General features: G+C 37.6%; 1 protein-coding gene across 1 annotated transcript in view; it reads left to right on the forward strand.

The window, feature by feature from the left end:
- Positions 1 to 25,771, forward strand: part of ESR1 (estrogen receptor 1) — a 169,917-nt gene that overhangs the window by 104,341 nt on the left and 39,805 nt on the right. Inside the window, 1 exon segment of the mRNA XM_054194804.1 lies at positions 8,625 to 8,960. Within this exon segment, the coding sequence (XP_054050779.1) occupies positions 8,625 to 8,960 (336 nt within the window).

A 25,771-nucleotide genomic window follows, 5' to 3' on the forward strand; every position in this document is an offset into this window, starting at 1 on the left:
TAATGTTTGAAGGCTGTGTGTGTATATAGAAGTGTCAAACATCATCTGGAGTCTGCTGAAGAGGAGCAGAACTATGGACAAAGTGTCTCAGGTTCAAAGGTTGCTCCAGACTGGGAGGTTAGCTGGTAAGCATTTACCGACCGCTGTTTCCAAAACCAATCATAGATCCATCTTTTTATTGTCCTTTTACAAAACCCCCCAAAGTCATTCCTTTTCCTTTCTGCCATGATTTTTTTTTCTCCTCAGGGTGTGGGCACAAACTGTTGATTGCTACAGGGGGTTTCAGCAGAGTTCCCACACCATCCTCACACTCTGACTATTTTCCTCCAATTTATTTATGAGCCAGATGTCTTAATTTCGTAATCCTGTTTAACCTAGGTGTTGCAGTCTTTTCCTGTGCATAAGGCTGTCCTTTCCCATAACGTTTCCACCAGCCCTCTTCTAAACCTCTTCCTCCTAGGAGCCGCAGCAGTTGTGTTGCTGAAATGGAAGCGTCTGCATTATCAGGAAGCCACAAATAGGGAAGAAAATCTTCAAAGTTAAAATCTCATTTCTGAGCAAACAGTTTTTAAGTAGGAGCTTATTCCCTGGGTTAAAAGTTACTTATTTTGCAAAATAGTTCCAGTAAGACATGAAACAGCGCTGATGTGAATTAAAAGCTATTGCTTATATGCTTGCTGCCTGGAAACTGAACTCTGGTTCACCAGTTCTGGCACTTAGCTTGCCTTTATGTTCTGACTTGTCAAGTTTCCGAATCTACTTTGTTTCCACTAGTTTAAATGCTTGAAATGCCATCTGAATGTCTGTCATGTATACAGTGGAGGTTAATTTGTAGAGCACTGACTATTGCAAGGATTTGCAGAGTGCTGCCCGTGGACTGTTAGTGGTAGAGCTCGAAGTTATGTGCCAATGACTTCTGAGCACTAATTGCATTCTTGTGCCCAGGGCTGGAGCAGTAACCGTTACCATCACTTGAATGAACTGACTCTGGGAACTGTAGGATGGCAAGGCACCAATAGTAATGGAAAGAGAGTGAACAATAGTGAAACATTTTCCGTGACATTTATGGGGTTTCTAAGCAGTTAGGGGACAAAAAAAGCCAGATATTGTGACAGAGATTATTTTTGTCTATGATTTGAAATGCCCTGACAAATTAACATTTAGTCCAACAGTGTGCTGCTTCTCTGATAGTACTTTGTCAAAAAGGGGGCATGGGATTTAACAGTTCGTGTATTTGTCATTTCCCTGGCATCCCCCTCTCAATCTGATACCTTCTGGTAACCTCAGGAAGTAGAGAAGCTAAAATGCAATTGGAGTGAATATAAGTTTTCCTTCCAGCAGTAGAAAACTACCATGCCATTACTCAAATTGTGACTGCGTGTAAACACTAATATTAAAATCATCTTCTGCTATTTTGTTAAAAAGCCTTTCTGTTGTCACTGAATCACAGTGTGGAAGCCAAGACTGTATCTACAGATAACTCGGGTGTTTGCATGCATCAGGGCTAGCACATGCGAGAAAAAGAAAACTTTTTGTGTGCCCAAAGTTTTAGATTGAAATATTTGTTAAGTAATACACACATGCATACCAAAATGAGGTGGGTAAGTGGTGATTGGGACATTGCTTTTAATTTTCTTGCGTGCTCACTGGGTGATTTTAAGTCTTTGTACATTGATTTTAATGTTCTGGGGTTTTTGGGAAGCTAAAACCATTATCCATAAAAAAGCCCCGAGATCATCAGGTGAAAGATATTAAAATGTGTTCTAATAACAGAGTACCTGAGATCTCACAGATTTATCAGTTACAGCCTATGACCAGTTACATTTTTTTCTATTCACATGATATTTATGATGATACATGATATGAAAACTACAGAAACTACTAAAAGCAGAATTTTACTGTAGATCAATGAAAAAATTGTATGAATTTTACTGTAGATCATATATGTATTTATAAAAAAAGCCCCAAATAAATAATATGCCCCTAATTTGTGTTTCTATAAAGAGAGACAAGTGACTAGTTCTTTTCGTCAAGGTATTGCCCACGAAAGCAGGTAAAGATTAGAAAGTTATTCTTTTAGTACTTTTAAAAATCTGTAGTGCAGGATAAATGCAGGAAGTGCAAGAAAAGGATGCAGTTAAAATTTTTTGAGGGAAAAGACACATGGATAACTGGTTACGATATCATAAAGCAAATATTTTATGAAAATAGACTTACTTGTTTCAGTCGTTGCATAAAAAGAAAATATAATAACCATATTTTCCTTCTGAAACAAGAAAAATACACTGAAAAAAAAAAGGTGTTAGTAATTAACCTGAATGGAGTACATCACCTCTGCAAGTGTATAAAGTGCTGAAAAATTATACAGGCAGCGATTAGAATTACTTCCCAATCCAGTAATTGTCATGCTTATTAAATATATCCTAGAAGCATTCATTAATCCCATTCCCACATCAAATCAGTTGTCTTCCCCTCCGCAGATCTCCAACAATTCTCTTTCTAATTGTTTCAGTTTTTCTTCATATCTTTTCTGCTTTCCTAGTGAATTCTTAGGTGCTAGAACCCTATCTTCCAGGGCTAGAAGGAGAAGCAGCAGAGGAGTTCCTTGGAAGCTGAGTGTTAATTAAGGAAGAGTAACAAAAAAAAAAAAAAGAAGTTTTTCTTCTTCTCCCTTTCTTCTGCAAATATCAGCTCCTGAGGTTGAGTGAGGGCTTTTCACCAGTCATCCTTCTTTTCCCAAATAGTGCCTCAGGAAGCAACCCAAAATCTTACTTAATTATACACATAGAAAGCATATGTAGTAACAGGTAAACTTCTTTGTTTAAAAAATGTGAAATAAACCATCCTATTTCCAATAGTCGTTATATATTAATTTATAGGATATAATACTGTCTCATCCCGCTGTATGGACCTGGAATTCTGAAGTCAAATGTGCCACCATTTCTGGTTGTACAACATGTGCTTCCTGCACCCATCTTAGAGAGATTGATGTGCTTTTGCACGTTTATTGACAGAGAGTTAAAAAAAGGAATTGACTCAGAAGTGAATATGCTTTTATGGTCTGGTGAGAAAATGACAATGAACTTTTAGATTTCTTGAAAGAAGGTGATGATTTTAAATAATCTTATTTTCATGTTGTTGTATGGTTCTTCTCAGATAAACAGCATTGGACCAAGCCAATTATACTGAATGGGATATTCTGAGAAAAATACCACAGCTGCAACATCTGTACCAGTTATCACAATACAAGAGAGAGTGTTTCTGCCTAAATTCACAAATTGTGTAATTGCATTCTTCCTACTTACATTTTTCTGTAAAATGAAGTAGTTATGTCCTCTCCCAAACTAGAACAGTATTGTCAGGTGTCTTGTGTGTGCCACATAGTGACAGCTGCGCTTAAATTGATGGCAAATCAATTTCTGTGTATGATATGTACAGTCATGATGTATATTCATAAAGTATATTCATAGTTGGTTAAAGTTGCAAAGTTAAATTCTCAAATGTCAGAAAATACAGAAATTATTGGTGTGACCTATATTCAGCCACCTTATGGTATGATCTTACTAGTATCATTTGCCCTCCAGAAAATTGCAAACCTTTGTTTCTATTGCCACAGTTAAATATGTAGTAATTGATTTTGCAGATTGTTTACAATGTGAAGCACAGAGATGCATTTGAAACAGAAACTTAAAGAAAGTCCAGAGTTTTTTAGGTTGTGGATGTTGCTCAGGGCCAATGTCTCACCTTTTCTGAGGTGATCCAGGAGATCGAAGATCTCAGGGACAGTTTGTCTTCCTGAGGCTGGGCTCCACACGTAAAGTGCCTGGAGCCTTCACAGTGATTGATGACCGCTGATACAGACAATCAAAAAACGATTAGCTGAAAATCTGTATGCTAAAATGCAGTTAGAGGACTAGACCTCTGTAGAATTTTGGGGTAGGTTTCATTCCAAAAATATTGGGGAATGGGTTAAATATACAACTCACCTGAGAGTTTTAGCCGTCAAAGAAAACGAATATTCGTAGTAAGTAACTTTATTGTAGTTTTTGCTTACAGCTGTTGGAAAGCTGTTTGGAACTCCAGCACAACTGAAATGGAGCGTGACGAGATGGGTTAATACGGGCGGCAAGTGAACAGGCGTTACGGTGACAGGCAGATGCAATTTCCATATTAATACCCACCCCTCGTGTGAGCAAGCAGAGTGAATGTTGTGCCTATGGGAGAAAGAGAAGGTGAAGGTCTTTTGCATTTTTTTTCTATCATATTAATGAAAATAGCACAATACATGTTCCAGACAGCAGGTGGGTGTTTCAAACACGACAAAAAGCAATAGCTGTTGTGTTTCAGATTTCCAGAATAGTGAACAATAGGAAGGACATAAAAATATCTTGGCCATTTCAGCTTTATCAAATAACCAGAATTTTTTCAGTGTTAGTGACAAGAAAAGTTTATTGGGTTTTATCAAATCTGTTCCCATTTATTACAAACAATAAGCATTCTTGACAAGTATTCCTACGAAATTTCTAATAATAAAGAAATTGAAGAATATTATATTAAGGAGTTCATAGGAAATATATTTAAGTAGAATAGAATTTGAGATTATACATATATCTTTAAATCTAAAATGCATAATTCCGTGGCTCACACAGAGAAAAGCAAATTTTATTCTACCTGTTCTTTTCTTCTTCCTGAAAATATTCCTGAATGTTTTATATAGTACTGAAGATATAAATGTGGAAGTTTGTTCTTAGCAGTAGGTAGGAAGAAGCTGGCTGTTGGGTGACTGAGATTCAATATTTATCCAACACATTCCTAATTTATGATTTTACTTTTTTTTTAATAACATGGTATTTATTTTTTGTTTTGTTTTAATCACGTGTTGGAAAACACTAGTGAAATGATTAATTTGGTTAACATTACCTCCACGGTCCATATGCAGTTTTATTGCTGATCAGGTGCTACTGACTGGAATATATAATTACTCAGCAGTTTTGAAACCTGCTTCCATATCTAAAAAGCTGACTGAGTTTACATATGAAGCTTTACAAAACTGCCTTTGAAAATCTTGGCTCGTGTAGCTTTAAAACTCAAGTGGAAATTGTTTTAGAGCTTTTGCAAGATACATACTACTTCCATTTTTGGTAGAATATTGTTTTTTGTAACATTTGGCAATTCAGATTCCTTTATTGGCTGAACTGTGGAATCAGATTTAATGCATTCATGTATTTAAAAAAACCTTATAGGATCATTGCACTTTTGGCAACAAAATTGTAGCTTGATAGAGTTGTCATTTTTGGAATTAGTGACTATGCATCACTATTATCTCTTTTTAACAGAGATAAAAATTGACTAAGCTGAAGAAGATTTAAAGGCACTTGCATTTTTCAGAGAGATATCACTCCTGTTTGGTCCAAGAAAATGACTAATAAAATCACTATGTTGCTTGTCCATCAAGGGGTTAGGTGAAGAGTTAGTAGTAATTTCTGAAAATCTCTGATGAGTATGATGCTTATACAGATTCAAAGACCTTTCTGTCTGTGATCATAAAAGCTGCTGATGTGATGCAGGAGGAATGCATACTATTAGTGACTTTTTTTTCTCAGATCTGGTCTTTACAAAATCTAGTGTAAGCTTACTATGTTTGCCTGATTGTTTGGGTTTTTTTAATCCCAAAATAAAAATGTAAAAATAAATTTGTGTGGGACATATCCAAACCAGTTATGTTCAACTCTGATCAATGCACTACTTTTTTTCAAGGTGAGGAAAAGACAGGGGGAATCTTGCAGACAAATTAAAAATAAAGCTATTGTTCTTATTTAGAATCCAGTTGGTTTGTAAGCAGCTAAATGTACTTACATTTGCCACCTTCCTCTGTTATGTCAAATTCTCATACATTCTGCTGTTACTTAACAAGGAATGCCTGTAACAAGTAAAAAGAAAAACAAAAAAAATCCTTTTTGATCTTCCAGTAATCTATGCCATGGAGACTTAAGTCAAAGGTGTCCTATTTGTGTTTATTAACCATTAATGGATTCTTTTCTCCATTAAATTTGGCCTACAGTTGTCTAACATATACCAACTTATATTCACACATTCAGCTTTGTTTCTGCATGGTGTGAAAAAGAGCCTCTTCTTGTCTGTCCTGAACCTTGCATGGGGGAGTTTCATTTCATGCCATCTTGTGTTAGAAGAGAAGCGTGAGTGTTCGTACCTTATTCATCTTCTTGCTACTCCTGATGTTGTAGTCTTGTATCTGGCTTGCAGGCCGAGCGGACGTAGTCAATTTAGCTGTTTCTTGCACCAGACTTGGTTCACACTTAGAATCATCTCACTTGTCTTTCTCTTATCCCCTTTTCATTTCTTTTATATCTTTTTTTTTTTTTTAAATGGGAAGAACAGAACTACACACAGTGTTCATTGTAGTGTGCCTCATGAGTTAATAAAATCTGTGATTTACGAAGATGCTCTGTCCTCCCTTCCTCTCCTAGTAATTTCTAGCCTTCTATTTACTTTCTAAACTAACTTATCTGATGTTTTTATAGTATTATTTTAGCCCCAAGATCTTGTTTCTGAATTATGTCAGTTCTGAGTCCATCTGAATATGTTGAAGAGTACAGGGCCAAATAATACTTTTAACTCCGCAAAAGGAAACTGATAGACGAGCAGCTGTAGAATTTGGGATGTGAGAAAGTTAACAAATGCTTTAGTGTGTAGGAATCATGTGGTTTTATTCACATGATTATGTCTGCATGCTTCACGGGGCAATATTAATTCAAAAACATTACACTGATAGAAAGCATACAACAAAAATATCAGATAGAGCGTGTATGCTATTGAGTATCGCAATGAAGTAAGCTACAATGAGAATAACTCTAGGATGATGTTTTGCCAAAGTAAGTCTTGCATTTCTCCTTAGTAGTAAGAGTCTCCTCCTCCTCTTCTAAACAGAAACAGTTCAGTAGTAGGAAAAATTGGTATTGCTGAATGAAAAATGGGAGCAGCAATGCACTTGAGACTTTCGGCTTACAACGAGTTGAAAGAATGGGAAAATGTAGAGAGGTTAAGTAGTAGGAGCGATGAAAGATTTATTGAACTTGCTTTATCTGGAAAGATTAATAGAATGTAATCAGAAGCCTCCTAGATTTTGAATGAATTAGATTTAAAAGTGCTTAATCCTCAAGTACTAATTCATGGAAAATATCACCATATTCAAAGAAAGAGGCAAACAGATCTAAAGATCTTCCTATGTTCCTTTGAGATTGGGAAAGGACACCTGCTGATACGATCCAACATTTATATGAAGGAACATTGGATGTGAAATGAACATGCTGCTAATAAAGCCTGGGAATCTAAAGATTTCAACTTTTGTGGTGTGAAAAAAGCTAAGCAAAAATTGTGTTTCCCACTCCCCCACTGATCAGAAAGATTTGTATCAATTGATTGCAAGTGCCAGCAGTTCTCAAAGCTTTATTTTTTTTTTTTAATTGTTCTCTCATCTCTGTTTCTTGAATACTTTGCCTCCTCCTCTACAGATACTTCTTTTGATTTTCAAACTGGGACTAGTGCTGCTTTTCCATGTTGCATGAGAACTCCAGAATAAATCCCATCATAAGCTGCCTTCTCATGGCTCAGTTCCTTGTGTGCTTCCCTTATTACTTGCTTGTCCCTCACCCCAGTTGATGATCGATTTAAGTTTTTAACTCAGCTTCAAAGTGCCTGTGCCTCCTCCACTCAAAGTCAGACTTAATCTTCCCTTTATGGTTGGAGTCAACGTGGGCTTTATCATTATGTTTTTCTTGTAACCTTTCCACAAAGGGAGATTTTGTTCCACTGTAAGATCTTATGTTGTTGTTCTAATTGGTATGGCTGACTTGATAATATCCCAAGGTTCAGGGTCATACAGTGCTAAGCATATTGCAGAAATGTGCAGTAATGACAAAGACAGTTTCTGTTGCAGTTATTACAGCCTTTTGACAGTAGGTCTCCCACATTAGATTCTGAGGTTACAATTATCTTTCCTTTTCTTCTGTTTATCTACTTAGATGGCATTCTTTATTGCTGTATAAGCTCATCTTAAAATGGGAAATTTTTGCAATGTTTTTTATGTAATTATAAAGATCACAGGCTCAGTAATACAATGGTGTTTAATTAAAATAATTGGTGAACTTGAGCAAAACTTTCATGTATAATTTTTGAGAGCTACTTCTGTGATCCATCTGGCCCACCCAGATCATTAAGTTATCATTGATCATTTGTAGAATAGATGTCTGTAGCTGTTGGGACATACTTTGAAGTTTGTGCTGTGAAGAAATATTTATTCCCAATTACTGACTTTTGCGGGGCTAAGGCAGCTATACAGTGTCACTAGCATAGAATCCTGTGTAAGCCCAACTGATCTAAAGTTTATGAAGGAGTGCACTATTACTGACACTATACTTTTAAAAATAGTTTTTCTCTCCAACTGCTCATCTAAAATTCCATATATAGGAAGAATTCTTCAGAAGATAAACCAAGATTTAATGCTACCTGGGACTATCAATAGCAGCTGCTGGTTGGCTAAAGCCATGTGTACGCAATACACATGTTCAAGCAAAGGAGTTCATTATATTCTTGTGTGTCTCTAGGAATCCGGAAAGACCGCAGAGGTGGGCGAATGATGAAACAAAAACGTCAAAGAGAAGAGCAGGATTCCCGAAACGGGGAGGCTTCTTCTACAGAGCTGCGAGCTCCCACCCTTTGGACAAGTCCACTGGTGGTTAAACATAACAAGAAGAACAGTCCAGCCCTGTCCCTGACGGCAGAACAGATGGTCAGTGCCTTGCTGGAAGCTGAGCCACCCATAGTTTACTCTGAATATGACCCAAATAGACCATTCAACGAAGCCTCCATGATGACGCTGTTGACCAACCTTGCAGACAGAGAATTAGTGCATATGATCAACTGGGCAAAGAGAGTTCCAGGTAAGGAAAAAAAAAGCCCCAGTGGACTATAAAGGCCTCTACATGGCAAAACAACAGAAAAAAGACACCGGTTTTCACACTGCATATTCTAATTTAGTGCAAATTGCTTAGCTAAGTATAAATACATAAAAAAATCACAAATTTTATGTTATATTGGTTGATAAAAAACTATAGTGCAATGTAAGTGAAGAAAGATTTATTCAAGAAAAGATACTGCCCCGCACTGTAGAATGTTTGATGTTTTTTGATTGCAAATCATTTTTTTCCGGATAAGACCCAGCAAAATTAAAGGTAAAAACAGATTACTAAAAGACAAATCTAATCAATTTGATCTAATTAAATTATGTTAATTATTTAGATCCCTTTTCAAACAAGGGTTATTCTCATGTCTGTAATGTAAGCCATAAATTCAGCATCACTACTGAGCCCATAAGAATTTGTATTATTATTTAATTACCAGTTTATCTTCTTGACCATAAATTACAGATCTTCCATGAGTTTTGGGTCTGAAAACCAGAGCCAGAATAGCAATTTTTGTATGAAAATTTTTTCCTTGTGGATCTATGTGTTTTTATCTCTATCATTTTGGTGCATCACGGTTGCCCCTCTTTTCTGGAAGGGAATTACAGAATTGTGGGGAAGTATGTAACATTTTTGTTTGCACGTATGTTACACATTCATTCATGTGGCTTAATTAATTTATACCAATGAAACAAGAGAGTAGTTTTGCAATTAAAATTCATCATCTTTTAAAATTTCAGTCTACAAGACTACTTTTCATAAGTTAACATTTAAATATTTATTAGAAATTTATTGCACATACTGTACTTTTAGCTTTGTAAAAATACCGGCATACATGGTAATTTATACTTTATAATTCACTGGGATTCTGATCTCTTAAATTTTTACTGTAGCCATTTATTTCATTAAAATTATGTAGCTGCTCTATGAAGGGATGTTAGAGAACACTACCACAGCTCTCACTCACATAGTGTATTACCTCAACAGCATTACAGACGGGTTATCCCATTTTTCTGGTTTCCTGCATTTAAACTTGGCAAGACTCTTCCTGGTAAATCAATAACCCATAAAATCTGAGTCTTTTCCAGTCCTCATGGGTTCCCTTTTTACCACTTTTCACATGTCACTTTGTGGGCTCCAGCTATGATCAATGAGAACCTGTGTGTGTTTCATTTCTCATCGTATCTTATAAGAAATCACCTGAGAATTTCATTCTTGACAAAATCGCAGTGGTTAAGACATGATCCACAGTCTGTTCAAGTCAAGGGCGGGTTTTCCTGGTCATTTAGGTATGCCTTGGATCATGCTCTTAGAAAATGCTTTTGAAAAATGAACGTATGTCCATAGTGTTAAAGCGATTCACTATCAAAACAGCTAAATTCAAATGACCTTTCGACGGATTTTAGAGACATAATTAGTCTAAGTCTGCTAAAATTCATTAATTGACATTCAAAATGAATGTACCACACTCTAAACTCATTATGTTGTCCAACTGGAAACATTTGTCTTCTATGACATTTGATTCTGATAGTGTAATTAATGAAAATGTGTTTAGATAAAAAGCAACACTGTTAGGGAACTCAGATACATTTTTTATTCATAAATCTCTCTAAAACTGCTTGTCGCAAGATGATTGCATCTGGTGAAGATCAAAAAACTGCCTGGTTTACCAAATATATGCTTTATTTCCCAAGCAAGCTTCTGAAATTGTAAAATCAAATGTATAAGTTCGTCAACTATTTGTGTATATTCGATGTATTTTACATATGTGTCTATTAATTGTCAAAATAGCTCCCAAGAAGAAACTAAGCCAAATGACTCTATGTATGTGCATTAATAAGTACTCTAACAGGTGAGGTTTGTTATAAAACTAGTGAACTTTGGTTAAAAAAAATAAATAAATTCCTTCCCAGTCAGAGCTTAATCTATTAGGTACCGCACAAACAATCGTACCAAAGGAAACTCCTAAAGCAAGAGAGGTAGAATATGAATAGTTTGGGGATTCTGAAAGTCCTGGACACCTAGCTGGTTCTTTTTGTTGCGTCTTGGATGCGTGACAAAAAAGCAGAAATTAAAGTATTTTAGAAAGTTGATTTAAAAGAATTCAGGACCAATTGTTTACCTGCCTCTAAAATTCTGTCCTCCTAGAGTAGGAATTTTGGAGCTAGGTGCTTAAATCCTTTTTTTTTTTTTTTTTTTTAATCTCTCATTTGGTCCCTAGAAAAGGTTGAGTGTTCTTAGTTGCTGATATTAAATCTTAGAAGTACTGAACACCTTTCAAAGACAGGGCATTTGCTTGGACTGTTTGCCTGTTTCCTTCTGCTGAAATGTACTGGCAATATATATTAAGAGAAGTGTGTCTGGCAATATAGGTCGTATTTTCACCTCCACAGTATGTTGCCTTTGAATACTCCGTTATTACTAGGAATTATGCAATACTGCTTAATTAAAGAGGATTTTTGTATACTTTACACATGAACAGAGGAACTGAATAACTTCTTTCTGTTAGGTGAAGTATTTTGTGCAACAGCATTGTGGGATTCCACTCAGTTATTTTCTCAGCCGATTTACTAAGATCTCAAGCTTCAGAACCAAGGGTAAAACCACCTTTTTTCTAAAAAGTGGATGTGCTTTTTACCAGTATTAAAAAGCAGTCACAGAAAACAGCCTCTCCTATGCACATCTCTCAAGCCTTGGAAGCATTGCACAAGTTCATTTAGCTGAATGCAGGCACTTAGCTGACAGAAAGCAAGGAGCAAAGTGAATACCAGTGGCTGGGTGGCATATTTCTTGAGGAAGGAAGAAATTGATATTAACAGAGCAGAAATGGAATAAAGATACAGCTTACAAGTAAGCATAAGAGTTTTCAGGGACATGTTTGGAGTTTATTTTGCTGCGTAGGCTTTAAAGAAGAGGGAATGTGTCAAAGCAACCTGTAAAGACATTGTTTTGGTCAGACAGTCTGATGATGATGTGCATAGGTGAGCATGGAAGAATAAACAGCTAATTAGAAGAGGTACTGGATACAAGTGAATCTGTTCTACAAAAAGGAGTAATTAAAATTAATTTATGATGGCCTGTGTAGTATAACGCAGGCAGAGATCTGCTATAAACACATGCTGAGAATAATCTCCAAAATGAGGTGAGCCCTTGCAGACCTGACATGGTCTAAATCTTTATTGTAACTTGTTCAGCAGTAGTTCAAACTTGCTTAAATTGACTCTGCAGTCTTGGTGGTGTTAAAAACTGCTGGGGAAAGAGAACTTGTGGCAGCTTCTTCAGCATAACTTTAAAAAATGATCTGCAATATATAAATATAACATGATTGTTAACTGAGATCATAACAAAGTTCTCCCATGACGATGCAATTCATAATATGCCAAGTGCATAAAAGCTTCTTTTAATTTTCCTTTGAAACCTTGGCAACTGATACAAGTGGGTTTGCCAGATTACATTAACAAATATCTTGTACAGTGTCCTATGACGTATACAAAAATTCAGGATGCCCCACAGGACCTGCTCCGTACATGGCCTAATGGGCATTTTGGCTTAAGTCCTCCCAGATGGCCTCTGTAAGACACCAGTGGTGCCTTCTGATTAGCCCAGCCAGCTGGAATGGGGCGGGTGCAAACAAGCCTGTGATGGGCTAGACTTTACATACACATGTAAACTGAGCCTTTTACCATTTAATTGGGACAAATCACTAAAAATCACATGTAGGCAAGATATCAGTGTAAATGGAGAAATGTTCTGCTCGCTTCTGAATCACGTATTCCTGAAAGATATGGCTTTCTATTTTCTTCTTAGTTTACATAACATCTTGGGGTTATGGTACCACCTTCAGTCACATAGAATGAGGTTTTTTAGTTTAGTGAATTTCCACCGTGGTCTTTGATGCAATGAGCAAAAACCATTACTTTGCTTTTCTACAGAAATGCTGATACGTCAAAGGAATCAACTCACTGTGTTTAATTATTCACTTACTGTGTATATCATTTAATATCTGTATTTGGAGTACTGTATTCTCTAAAAGAAGCTGGTATTTTCAATGTAATCATCAATAACGTTTTTGTGCAGAAACTCTTGAGATGGTAAGAGACATTATGAGCTTATACAGTGAGCTTATGGTAAAGAGTGTAGCTTTAAGGAAATTTTGCTGCAAGGGTGAAACGTTTGGCACTGCTGCTACAGTTTTGTGTAACTATTTACTAGAAGTACAGTAGCTGTACAACTTAATAGCCCTAAAATGGTACACTGGGCATACAGGCTTTGAAGTTTTGAGATGATTCACGGTGCTGTACTTATTTTATGGCTTCGTGAACCGAGGAGATAAACATTTTGGCACTGATTTTTTTTTATTTCAAAGCCACAGAAGTTGCTATTTTCTTAAGATATTGTTTTCCTATTTGACCTTCTAAATTGCTCTGTTTGTTAAATTAGGAACAGTGTGTAAAGAGGCCAACAATAGCCACAATTTTACACTGCACTTCAGTGACACCAAACCTTGGAAAAAAAAAAAAAGTCAGCTTGCAGTGGAAGGAAAGAAGTCTTTATAGAAGAGTGGTGTGTGTTAATAACCCTTTAGGTACAGGGCAGTTTTACAGAGCTTCAAAGCTTAAAAAAAGGAATGGCTTGCAATCCCTGTAATAATTTTTAATAAACCTTCCAAAATGTCTCCTTTATAGTCTCTCCTCCTTTGACTAATGGGCTTGCTGTGAAGATTTGTAGAATGTTATTTCAAAAACCAGCCCTCTGCTTATCTGTTTAATCTGTTGAAGTGATACTCGTAACTGCTGCCCTGACTTCATAGGGGAAAAACAGAGGAAGCAAATAGATCTGTAAGCAAGAGAGAAACGATAACAAGCATCTGGATCTTACTTTACGGCTGCTTTTTGCTAATTTAATTTCTGTGAAGTTTCAATTCATTACCATGAATGTGAGAGATAAAAATCAATCCTTATAGTGGAATAAGGTAATCAGTTACCATTTGACTTTGAACATCAGACTGAGAGGTATCTCATGAAATAGCATGATTATGCAAGGCAGTGGAGTTATAAATTTTGAATATGAAATAAAAGCTTTCCATCCCTGTATTTTCTTAGTCTGGGAAGCATCTTTAGTCTTTCATGTCTATATTGTGTAAAACCAAACAACCCCCCCTTTCCATCCTCCTCCCCCAGCTTCTGGGTGCTGTATGAGACAAACCTACTCTTGCAAGTAGCTTTTATTTTTATTATAAATAGAATTGTCTTTTAATGCTTTTGAAACTCAGTGAGGTGTATTTCCTCCTGTGGAGAAATTTAAATGAGAGGAAGAGGACGAGACCATGTGACACAATGGTTTGTTGGCGAGAAACTGAGGGGAAGACTCTGATTCTAAAGGACAGGGAGACATCTGCCAGAGCGATATGCACCGGGAGCTTGTGTCAGACAGGGAAAAGCCAAAAGGCGAGAAGGAACAGTTCAGCAGAAGTGCTTGGAAAGGAATATAAACTTTGGCTGCAGGTATCTGTGGGAACAAAAATACAGGGAGTGCTTTAACTAGCTGAAGACTGGAAGAAAAAGATAGTAGGAGGAAAAAGGATCAGGGTCAACTGTGAGATTGGAAATTTAAGAGGTATCCTAATGCAATGGTTTTGAAAGCCTAGGGAGTCCCTAGAGTTGGGGATGTAGAAGGGGAGATAAATGCATCATGACTAGGGTTAGTGAGCTGACCAGCATCAGGGAGAGTCCAACTGGGAGAAAAAGTAGAGGGCACATGCAAGAGAACCAGAGGAAGAGGATACAGGAAATCAGTCAGATGAGCCAAGAGTAACTTCAGCAGCTCAGTCCTGGGCCTCTTACTCATTCCGAGGGCTCCTGCTGGAGGACAGTAATTTGTTCAGGGGATCTTCAAAGCGGAAGGATCTGGTTGTCGCCCGTTCCCCCTGCCACAGGAAGAGCCTGTGATGTTGTCTGCTTACTAGCCCTGTCACATTTCCTCTTCTCAGCCATAGTCTTTGAGCTTCGCGCCCCATTTTTTCACCAGGAGTTTCCTGGCAGTGGGGATTTACAAGAATCTATTCAAACAGGGTCACTTCATTTGCATAAATTTTCAATCAAGGGAAACAGAGTCAGGAAAGGAAAAGTAGCTAGAATTCTGTAGCTTTCCACATTTTATTTCTTTGTCCGGAAGAAAGAGATTCTGAAGAGTAAGTTGGGTGTTGGTGCTGTTACAAGAGTGCATCTGCCTATATCCCTTTTAGCAACATTCTGTGGCCACAATTAAAAGCTCTACTTCGTATGTCAGGTGATATTTCATTCAAAAGCATGATAAACATCAGTAATTCTTTCTAATATTACAAAAATCCAACATTACAGAAATTCGTAGAGTGCTATATTGTCCTCTCGTTCACAGCTGTAGTTACTTTGCATAGAAAGGTGACTGCCAAAAGCTATTGAATCAAGCATGTTATCCAACCTTCTAGCCTCCATGAATTTAGGAAAGCTGTAGTAAGATACAAGTTTATAAACAAATAGAGAATGACAGTGACTGTCTTTTCCTTATGCTTCATAACTGTAGTTGTTTTCTGTGCACAGGATCAAAAAATGGCTGTGGCTTTCTTTTAAGAAAATGAGTTTCTGTTAAGATGGAGGTAAATATGTGTAACATGCTGTGAAAATTCACTTTTTTTCAGATAAAGTGTGTTTTGTATATTTAAACAAAAGGAGATATAGCTAACTACATTCTTCATAACATTCGTCCAATAAATCAATAACAGTTGGAACCCCAATATTTCTTTTTAAATGCTATAATATTTGTTTTCCCAGAGATGTCTTAGTTCCCATCTTTGTTTGTGGAAGTGGATAGTTTGAAAAACAATTAATACAGGCATCCAAAGCTATCCATTTACTAGCTCAGCACAATAACTATGTTCTACTCTAGGTGATTTTTTCAAAGAAACACCCTTCTTCAGAGTGCTGAACCTCAAACACATCTCTCCATCTAAATATCCCTGCCTGGAGTTTATGCTGAAGTTTAAATTTAAATCTGAAGACAAACAGCCTGTAAATCTGTTTCTACAAGTATGCACATACCCAGATACATTTATTAAGATTATGTAAAGTTCCTTATGTACACAGAAGTTTTAAAATCAAGACCCAAAGAGCCTTATATATGAACCATAAGGTGGACTCTGTTCAGAACTTTCCAGAGTAAGAAATATTTGAATTTCAATGTTTTGGATTTTGGGGCTTACCAGCAAGCTGTGTCAAAGAACAAATTTCTTCGGTAACCAAAATTGACTTACTGTAAGTAATTTTAACACCCATCATGTAAGAAGGAGCTTTTAACAAGAACTGCTTACATATTGGAGTTCATTGGGCATTCAACAACATACTAGTTCATTTTGTAATAGATGTTTGAAGATGAAATTCTATTGGTCTTGGCAAACAAAGAGGCAAAAATGAGCATCAGTAATATTTTTTATATTTTTAGCCAAAATGTAAGGAAATTAAATACTTAAACTGTAATATTTTATTTCTAAAAGAAATGATCCTTTTATAAAAACATTTCCTGCTATTTTTCTTTAGCTGATAAGTAATTTACACTCTTGGATGAACATATCTGTCTTAGAGTCTTCAGCTATGCTGAACCCTGGAGCTTTCCAAGAAACGCTCGTTAATTTCCAGTCTAAGTAAACAGTAAGTAATGATCCCTCCTGATTTATTTATTTCTTAAAATAATTTACAAAAAGAATATGTGATTGTTGGAAAGCACTGATGCGATATGTATGTGCATGCGCACATATCCATTGTTCCCTGTTCACATAATTCATATAAATTGGCCCTTTTTACTTGATGTTTAATAACTTCAGCCTAATTCTTTTATTTTCTTTCCAGTACTACATCTCTGAGCATAATCAACTGTAATTCCAGTTTAGAGGTTATTTTAATATCATCTGTATTAGTTTTCAGTTCAAGTGAGTCATTCACTAAAATCTAACATTAGATATATAGGAGTTTTTAAGATCTACAGAAATAATTAGGAGAGATTTATTGCAGACTTCTCCTGGATGGGCTGTTACCCTGTCTGTATCGCTGCAATGGTGCATTATATGACACATCTGTTATGCAGCTCATTTATTTTCTTTAATTATCTCTCCAGGAAATGAACTTTGTGTGTAAAGAGTGCTTTGTTTTGTCTGTGTGTTAGTTATGGACTACTGCGAATTTAAGCTAGTGAAAGCAAGTTAAAGCATATCCCACAGTGGGATGGGGAATGAGAAATCTGTAATTGCCTTGTCCCTCCAGGAGTTTGTTCTCAGCTAAGAGCATCCATAAAAAAATATAACCTTCTCTCTTCCTTATGGAAAGTTGTGTTCCTTCTACGAAACGTAGCTGTCCATCACAGTCCTCAGCAGGGAGATGAAGATGAATTATTTATCACTGCAGATAGACTCTGGGTCTAGACCTAAGGCTTGTTAAGTGTCTTGAAAAGAGTAGTCCTGGAAACAGGAGGGAGGACTCAAGATCTTGACTTTGGCTCTGTGTCCTGCTCTCTTTCCCCACCTGAGAAGGGCACTGCCCAGGATGTCAGGAGGTACCCAGCGATTCTCCTGGGTATCTATGATCTGGTATTCCTTGTGAGCAGGCTGACCTCAGAAAAAGAAAATGCACTTTGGCAGAAATTTCAGTGATTTTTTGTCTCTTCAGCTTGAGATTTTTGGTTTGGAGTTTGTTTAGTTGATCCAGTAGGAACTCATGAGACCCAGAAGCAAGGGTAATATACAGACACTGGGAAAAGTACCATTCAAAATCTCGCTTAGACTCTAGACAAAATGTGTTGTGTTCCCTGTTAAATTACATTCTGGAGTGTTTGAGGTGATTTAGAAAATTAAAGTTAAAGAAATCTCATTTTACTTGATTGGTAAAGATGGCATACGTGGTTAATTTGACATTTTCCAGAGAATATTAAATGTTATGAATAGCCTAATAACGAAGTATCTTCTGCAACAGCTGCCGAACCTCAGAAGACACTGCTGGAAATAGAGAAGTGGTTATGGGCTGCTGGCAAGTGAGCCAAGTGTTTACTAAAACATTGAACAGTCTCTAACTGGGTATGTTTGTTGTATTAGGAACAACTGACCAGATGAAAGCAAAAATCGTAATATTGACATACTCATACAAATGAATATAGTAGTCTTGCATGTCTGACCTATTTCAGAAATCTCCTTTGATTGCTACAAAGGTAATATTTTGTATGAGTTTCACATACATTTGTAGGGAGTACTTTGTGGGATTGTAGTTTCACAAGCATTTCTTCCAGTTGCAATGCTGGCTAGAGCGGTTCTTACCCTTCGCCTTCCTCCTGGGTTGAAGTGGCTGTGCAAGTAGGTGGATTGATCTGGGTTAAAAATAAACCTCTTTTTTTGTGTGTGTTTTGGGTTGTCTATAGCTTGTGTGAGTTCCCCAGTTCAGTTTCTTGCAAAACAGTTAAGCCAGTTGAAATGTGAGGGTGACGGTACACCAGGAACGAGCAGGCAAGTGTTAATATGAGGGTGCTGGAAAGAAATATTCATGTATCAGTACCGTCAATAGTAACATACAGCTCTAGCTCAAGCCTTTTTCTAATTTACTGTCTCTTTATTTCTGCTTCAACAGAGAGTTTTTTTCCAATCTCTCCTGTACAAAAGGCAAAAATCTTCCAGTTACTGGCACCATTTACAGTCTCCATCCAGTTTGCTGAAGTATATGTTGTATAGGTTCTACTTTGCATATTTCTGCCTGATCTGTAATATCTTCTGTAATGTGATGCAAGAGCTATGAAGGGTTGGAGAGTCAAAGAGGAAGCACGGTAATTTTCCCCTCATTCCCTGCTTTAAAAGGTTCAGGAAGACCCCGAACAGTTGCATCAAGGTGCATCCTAGTTCATAGACAGTCATAGTTCCTAAGTTTGCCTCCATTGCTGGGGTACAAGAGACTTGCCTCCCTGGGAGGCAAAGACTGGCTGCTCATTTGGAAGACAGAGGAACCCTGGGGCTTTCTTTTTGCTGAGTTACCTTGTGGTTCGTTGCTTATTCTAGCGCGTATTTTTTGTAAGCTGTTCCTCTGTCTTTGTCTTCCAGGAAGGCAGCAAATTCTTCTGTAAGTTCCTTGGGCTGAGATTGCCCTGTACAGGTAGTAAATAGTGACCCAAAGCAAGAGAAGCATGTGGTAGACTTTTTGGAATCAGCAGCTGACTTTTATTCTTCTCCTGCAGGGTGGGATTTTGCAAGGTCTGTGGAAAAGGAAAGCTCTAGTGTATTTTATTCAGTGATGGTGGAATAAACCAGTGGTATTGATTGGTTAATGTCTTGCACATTTTAAAAGCATAGGCAGGTTCTCAGCTGACAGAGGAGAGCTGCCCATGAAAACCTGACGTATTTACTAATGCTGGTACCGATGACTTCATTTTTTTGTTTTTCCGTGTGGTATTCATATAAACACGGCTATGGAGAATCATTGACTCTGATATGAATACCAAATGCACTTTTTTTTTTTTTTTCTTCCCCAAGCATACATGAATGATTGTATTCTTTTACACTGGGCCTTTTGGGAAGAATGTTGCCTTACCACTGGGAAACACCGATTTTGCTCCTGAATGTGCCAATTCCTCCCTGTGTTGGTTTGGTATAACTCTCTCATAATATGCCATAGCGTATCCATCCCTAAATTGCTATCTCAGGACTTTATCTGCTGCATGGGAAAGCTGAGATGCATGCTAAATATCCCTGTTGTGAAAGAAAAAAACCAAACCAAACCAAACCAGAACACTAATTTGAAGATTCTCATCCTACAGGTATAAATATTATTTAAATCTGCTATTTTTTTTTTAATGCTCATTACGCTCCTGCTTTATGCTTCGCCAGTATGCCTCTCTTCCCAACAATGTGGCTTACATCTTGCAGGAGTTTTACATGCTACTTTATCACTATCTTGAGAAGTGATCTTTGATACTGCTACGTATATCTAAGGAAAATTAATTACATGTAGGTCTGAAATAATGTCGTGTATTAAAATACATAATTTATTTGGAATCAGTTATGTTTCTCAGCTCTCTTTTTTCTCTGTTTTTATACCTTTGTTCCACCCTATGCATTTTTTTTTGAAGGGGCCACTTCTAATCAACTGTTTGAGAAAGATCCTGACATTTGAATGAGACACTGCCAGACATTATAAATACATTTCCCTTACTGTCTTATTTCAGCAGACAGTTCAGGCAGTGTGCTCTTTTCTTTAAATTCCAGACAAGGCTTTTTTCTTGCCTTCTTTATCAGTAGTAGGGCTTCTGAGAGATTTTGGTAAAACTCCGTCATTGGAGTCTGATGAATTCAGATCTGCTCTTCTTTAGCTGACAGTGAATAATTGCTACCAGCTTTCCCAGAAGATATTTTATTTACGAGTAACGCTGTGGAATAACGTTTAAGTGCTGATTTCAAGTAGGTGGGAGGCAGAGGTATTAGCGTGTCAGAAACTGCTCTGAAATAATTCAATGATGGGAATGTCAGAAGTAGTTCAGTATACTGCTGACGGGCTGCTTTTCCCCTTCTTAACAAGCTGCCAGCCTGACACTGCGTCCCTTGGTCCGAGTCTCTGAGCAGATTGAAAATAACCAATGTTCATAAGGGTAGGAATATATTTAAGTGTGTTTATAGATGCTTATAAATATATATGAGCTGTGGAAGTATATAACAAGAACCCAAGAACCTTCTGTATGCCATCAAATGTGGGCAACATCATTGGGTAGCAATCAGATGGTATTTACTGCTTCAGGGATCCTACACCAAACACAGTTCTTCTGCCTGTGAGGATGGGAGCCTCCCCCTGAAAAAGTCTTCTGTATGTGATGCCTTGAGGATCAGTGTGGCGATACTGTTCATAAAATGATTTCCTAGTCTGTGTCTGAAGTGTGTGAAGCATCTCTATTTCCTGATCCAAGCTAAAGGGTTTTTTTTCATCCGTGAGGAATCTATCAAACTCACATTACCTATGCAGATGAAAGAAAATAAAAATAAATCAAATTTTCTCCATAAATGAGAAAGATGAAAACTACCACTTCTTAAAAAGTTTGAAAAAAAAAATCAAATTCTAATTCCAGGAGAAACCTGCTGAATTTTAAGTTACACATTTTTCTCCTAATCTTTAATTTCTGCTATTGTACTTATTAGAAGATACTACTGTGATTTTTCTTAACGTAATGGAACTCCATGCAACTTTCCAGTCCTGACACAGGATGGCAAATAGGATTTATAGGTCCAGTTAGTTTGTATGAGCTCGTACGCTGTTCCAGAGCTTTTCCAGATGTCTCCGTCAGTTGTGTGAGTAATTAATTTCTTGTTTCCTGGCAGATCCGAACAATAAAAAAAGCATCATTTTCACTTAATACAAAATGTCATTTTTTGACCTTTTTGCTAGATAATAACTGTTTCAGGTGAAATGAAATGTTTTATTCAATATGAATGAATACACTTTATTAAGATTTTGAATATTTTAGTTACCTGCTTAAAATGGAAAGAAGATAACTTTAGAAAAAAAGATCTTAGGTCTCATAAAAGTTTAGGTACCTTTCACTACGCTGACTAGGAATAGGTGCCTGGTAGAATGCGGAAAACTAAGATGAGGTAGCAGAGAGGGACACTCTGTGTTCTCTGATAGAAACCAGTCTGGTTTTATTTGTTTATTTTTATTTTTCGAAATCTGACATGTTCTCCGGAGTAGTTTAAGCTTTTCAACCTGTCGCTTCCCAATGTAAAACGCTCTGACAGAGTGCTTCCAACCACCTCTAGCTTCAGCATATGTCTCAGCAGCCAGTATAGGAGCCTGAGTACAACGTGGTGGTTCTCCAAGAGCAACACCTGTCTTTTGTATATACACCTAAGCCTTGTTCATCCAACATGCAACAGTTTTCTGAGGTTGCCTGAGGCTTTGCAGATGCTGAAATGTACCTTGCATTTGTTATCCATTGAAGGAGAGTGTGCAAGAAAAGGGGCTTAAGTGAATGATGTGTTTTCTGGAAACATGCGGCTTGCTAACTTACTAGGTTTCCCTGGGCAAGAAAAAGAGTATAAATGGCCAGATGCATTCCAGTGTCTTGCTCTCCCTGTAACGTATTCCTTTGCTCTGTCATATGATGACACTCCCACGCAGCTGCTAAAATGCTCTTGTTGTTGTAGTGGTTAAAGGAAATTGCTGCAATTAATTTTGCTGTCTTTCTTCTCTTTGATGTGTCATTACAATTTCTTGGATTATTTTTCAGAGATTGGGTTCTGTTCAAAACCAGTCACGTAGGGGTGAAAAGAAAAGGAGGGAAAATAAACATTTGAGCCTTATGTATATACGTTTGTGTTTCTGTTCTGGTGTAGGTGCCAGCCCATGTAATGAACATAAAACTACATATACGTACCTAGCTTCGGTTACTCGCATACAAGTGCAATAGACAAAAATATGACTTCTCCAAAAGTGAACAATCTGAAGAAATAAAATGGATGCAGGTGCTTTAGTCAAGCTAGTTGTATTTCCTAATGACTATAAAGAATGACCAGACCATGAACTCAGAGGTTATGCTTCATTTCTTGGGTACAGCACATTATGTTCTGAGCAATTTCTATTTGTAGTCTTGAAGCAGTTTTAATCTTCAAGTTCACTACAGACTTGACAGTTTTCCCTTCTTTTCCTTGGGTTGCAAAATAATCCTCTTTTCTGCTAGTTCCAGATGCTGCTGCAATGAATGTTAATTGGTTCAGAGGTGAGTACAGTAGATCCTGGGGTGGAATAGGCTGTGGAGCAGAAAGTTAAGTGCTTCGTTCACTGGATTTTATGACTGAAGAAGGGGAGAGGGTAGCCCTCCCAATTTCATCATGTGGAAGTTGCTGTAGTCAAAAATGGTGTTAAATCCAGAAGTGACTTTCTCGAGCATCCAGGCTTGGGTGGAGATATGAATTGAAATGGTGAAACTTTAATTCTTAAAGACTTAAACAAAATTATTGGAAATAATCAAAATACAAAAACAGGATTTTGGGGAGATTCAGAAACAACAGGGTTAATAGTAATTAATTTCAGCTTCTAATTCCTTCAATAAATAAATAATGTTAGTTTAGAAGAGTGGCTGAAGCAGATCATTGTGTTACCTTGCAAAGGTAATTTTATCTCTTTTCCAAAATGTTCTTGATTATGTTATGATGACCTTCAGGTCTTTCATATAGCTCTTATAATTAATGGAACAAAAAGGATAAGAAATGGAACAACAAAGATATTTTTATACCCTAACTTCTGTGGAAAAAATGAGGCGTAGAGAGGTACAAGTGAGCTGTCTGTGGTAGAGTAGGTCTCCAGGCTCACTTTAACCGAGTTTTGTACGCGTGTCACCCCTATCCTGCCGCCCACACGGCCATTAGACCGATGTATCTGCATTGCCTTTGTCCATCCTGAGGCTTTCCAGAGCCCTCTTCCTCTAGCCAGGTCCGTCTCCCGGGGTGGCAATGAAGGGCAGGCGTAGGACGCTGCCCGAGCCAGCGCTGCGCAGAGCCCACCCTGCTGCACTCGCTGCTGCTGTCAAAGCACTGCCCCATCCAAAGCGCCTTGGCCAACTCAAGCACTTATGGAATTAGCAAAACGATGTAGCGAAAGCATGTGGGTGCACTCCGCAAAAGAGGAAAACAACCGGCAAGTCTCAGAGGCCGATCTTTGCTTTTAAACTTCTCCCTTGATACCTGTATATTGAAATGACCATTTGAATCCTCACAGGGGCATGCTGGTGTCATTAAAAAAGCTGTGAAAGAGTCCACTTCACTCTGCTTCCTTTTTCCCCTTCCAGCGACTCTATGTTTGCTTCAAAACTCTGATTGCTTAAAGAGATTGCTTAAAGAATGATTGCTTAGAGAGACCTTTTGCCTCAAATGATGTTTCTTGACAGCCACAAACCCCAAAATTTGGGTTATGATTGGAGCACAGCCTGGTACTTTAGTAAGGAGGTCAAACAAACGCTGAAAACCTCATGCTCTCTCGGGTGCAGCTGAACACACAAAAAACCTCCAAGTCATGCTGGACGTGACCTCAGGTCTCGGGGCAGGTTTCCATAAAGCGTAAACCATCCGAGGTGGTTGGTGCCTCCCTAGCTGCCTGTCACTCACCTTTCACGCTGCTCCTTCTTGCCGGGTTATTGCATCAGCTGGCTGAACACTTGAACCAGCAGAACAGGGCAGCAGAGAGCAGCAGCCCCGGTGGGGCAGGGAGGAGGAGGAGGAGGAGGGGGAAGAATGAGGCAGAGAGGACAGCTTGTATTTATGAGCATGTCTTTTGAGTTCATAAAAGTCAGGCAAGAATGCATAACCAGCCCCACGAATTATTTTAGCTGGATCTGCTTTTGATGGAAAACATTTTGCATATCAGCGACTTCTTACAAAAATGACAAATGTAAAAAAAAAAAACAAACCCTCAAACCTACTTGCAACTGGCCTGAGTACTAGTATAAATTTAGCATGATGTAATTAACTGTTGCAGAGACAATAGAGAAAAGATGTATTACTTCATACTGTGTAATTTAGTCAGCAGCTAATAAATTTTGCGTGGTATCCTTCTTCACCTGTGCAGGGAAAGATTCAGAGGACACCCTTCAAAAGAAAAGCCTTCACGTGCAGCTGATGGTCTGTTCCTACACTTAAAATCACTGGGAAGGGCTGCCATTGTCCCATTCTAAGTATGCAGACAATGTCCCGTGCATTTTATTTGCAAGCCTGACCTCCCTGAGAAATAGCACAGCTCTCACCACTGAAAGAACCATAAAGTAGCATCTTACTGTTGTCAAAGCGCAGCCTGAGTCTGGGATGTCTGGATTACAGTCCAGGGATGAATGATAATCAACATGCTTTAAATAAATGCCATATAGTGCTGCAGCAATTTGTCATGTAATAATGAACATGACTGGGCTGTGATCATTTGAAGTGCTCGTTTTTTGTACAGAAAATATATATATGTCTCCCTTCCTGCTTTATAAAAACAGTATGATAAATTTTCACTAGGAAACTGACAGGCAGCTTTTACTAGCAATAATGTTATACAGTAGTTGTTGTTGTTATAATAATAGTAATAATTATTATTATTAAGATTTGTTATTTTTTTAATAACTTTCAAAACTGCTTGTTTAGAGGGGGAAGAAAGCTTAGGCCTAGGATTTTTTATATAGGCAGTTACCTTGCCTAGATTAGTGAGTGTTTTAAAAGCAGTTTAGAGTTAATGTTTGTTTAGTTCTCTGCCTCCAGGTTTTCTGCTCACACTCTAAACAATTTCCTCCCCAAGTCTAACTTGGTAAGGCTTTCTTTCCTTTTTCTCTTTGAGACAAGTTCAGTTGCATCTCTTTTTTTTTTTTTTTCTTTGTTTTTTACCTTTTTTACTGATTTGCAAGAAAGAGAGCTTGCACTTGAGTTCGAGGAGGCTTCTCCCTCTCAAAGATTTTTGTGGCTGAAAGGACTAGAGAGTGGTCAAGAGCCTGCCATGCCTCCGGCCTAATCCTGCCTCCTCCTGGATGAGGCACTTAAGCTCTCTGTGTTCTATCTATAAAATACATTTAATAATACTTAATGGCTTTACTGTCCTTTGAAAATGTAAAGTGCTATGTGAGTGCCGATTACTTTTATTATGTTCCCTGATGTATTTCCGTTAACTGGTTCTGCTAATGCACTTTCTGGAATAATCTTTGGTTAACGAAGTGAAACAGTTGCAAAATAAAAACTGTGTTTTAGACAAGGCAGACACAGTGACACATGCAAGGAAAGT

Source organism: Rissa tridactyla, chromosome 3, assembly GCF_028500815.1.
Source record: "Rissa tridactyla isolate bRisTri1 chromosome 3, bRisTri1.patW.cur.20221130, whole genome shotgun sequence".
NCBI lineage: Eukaryota > Metazoa > Chordata > Aves > Charadriiformes > Laridae > Rissa > Rissa tridactyla.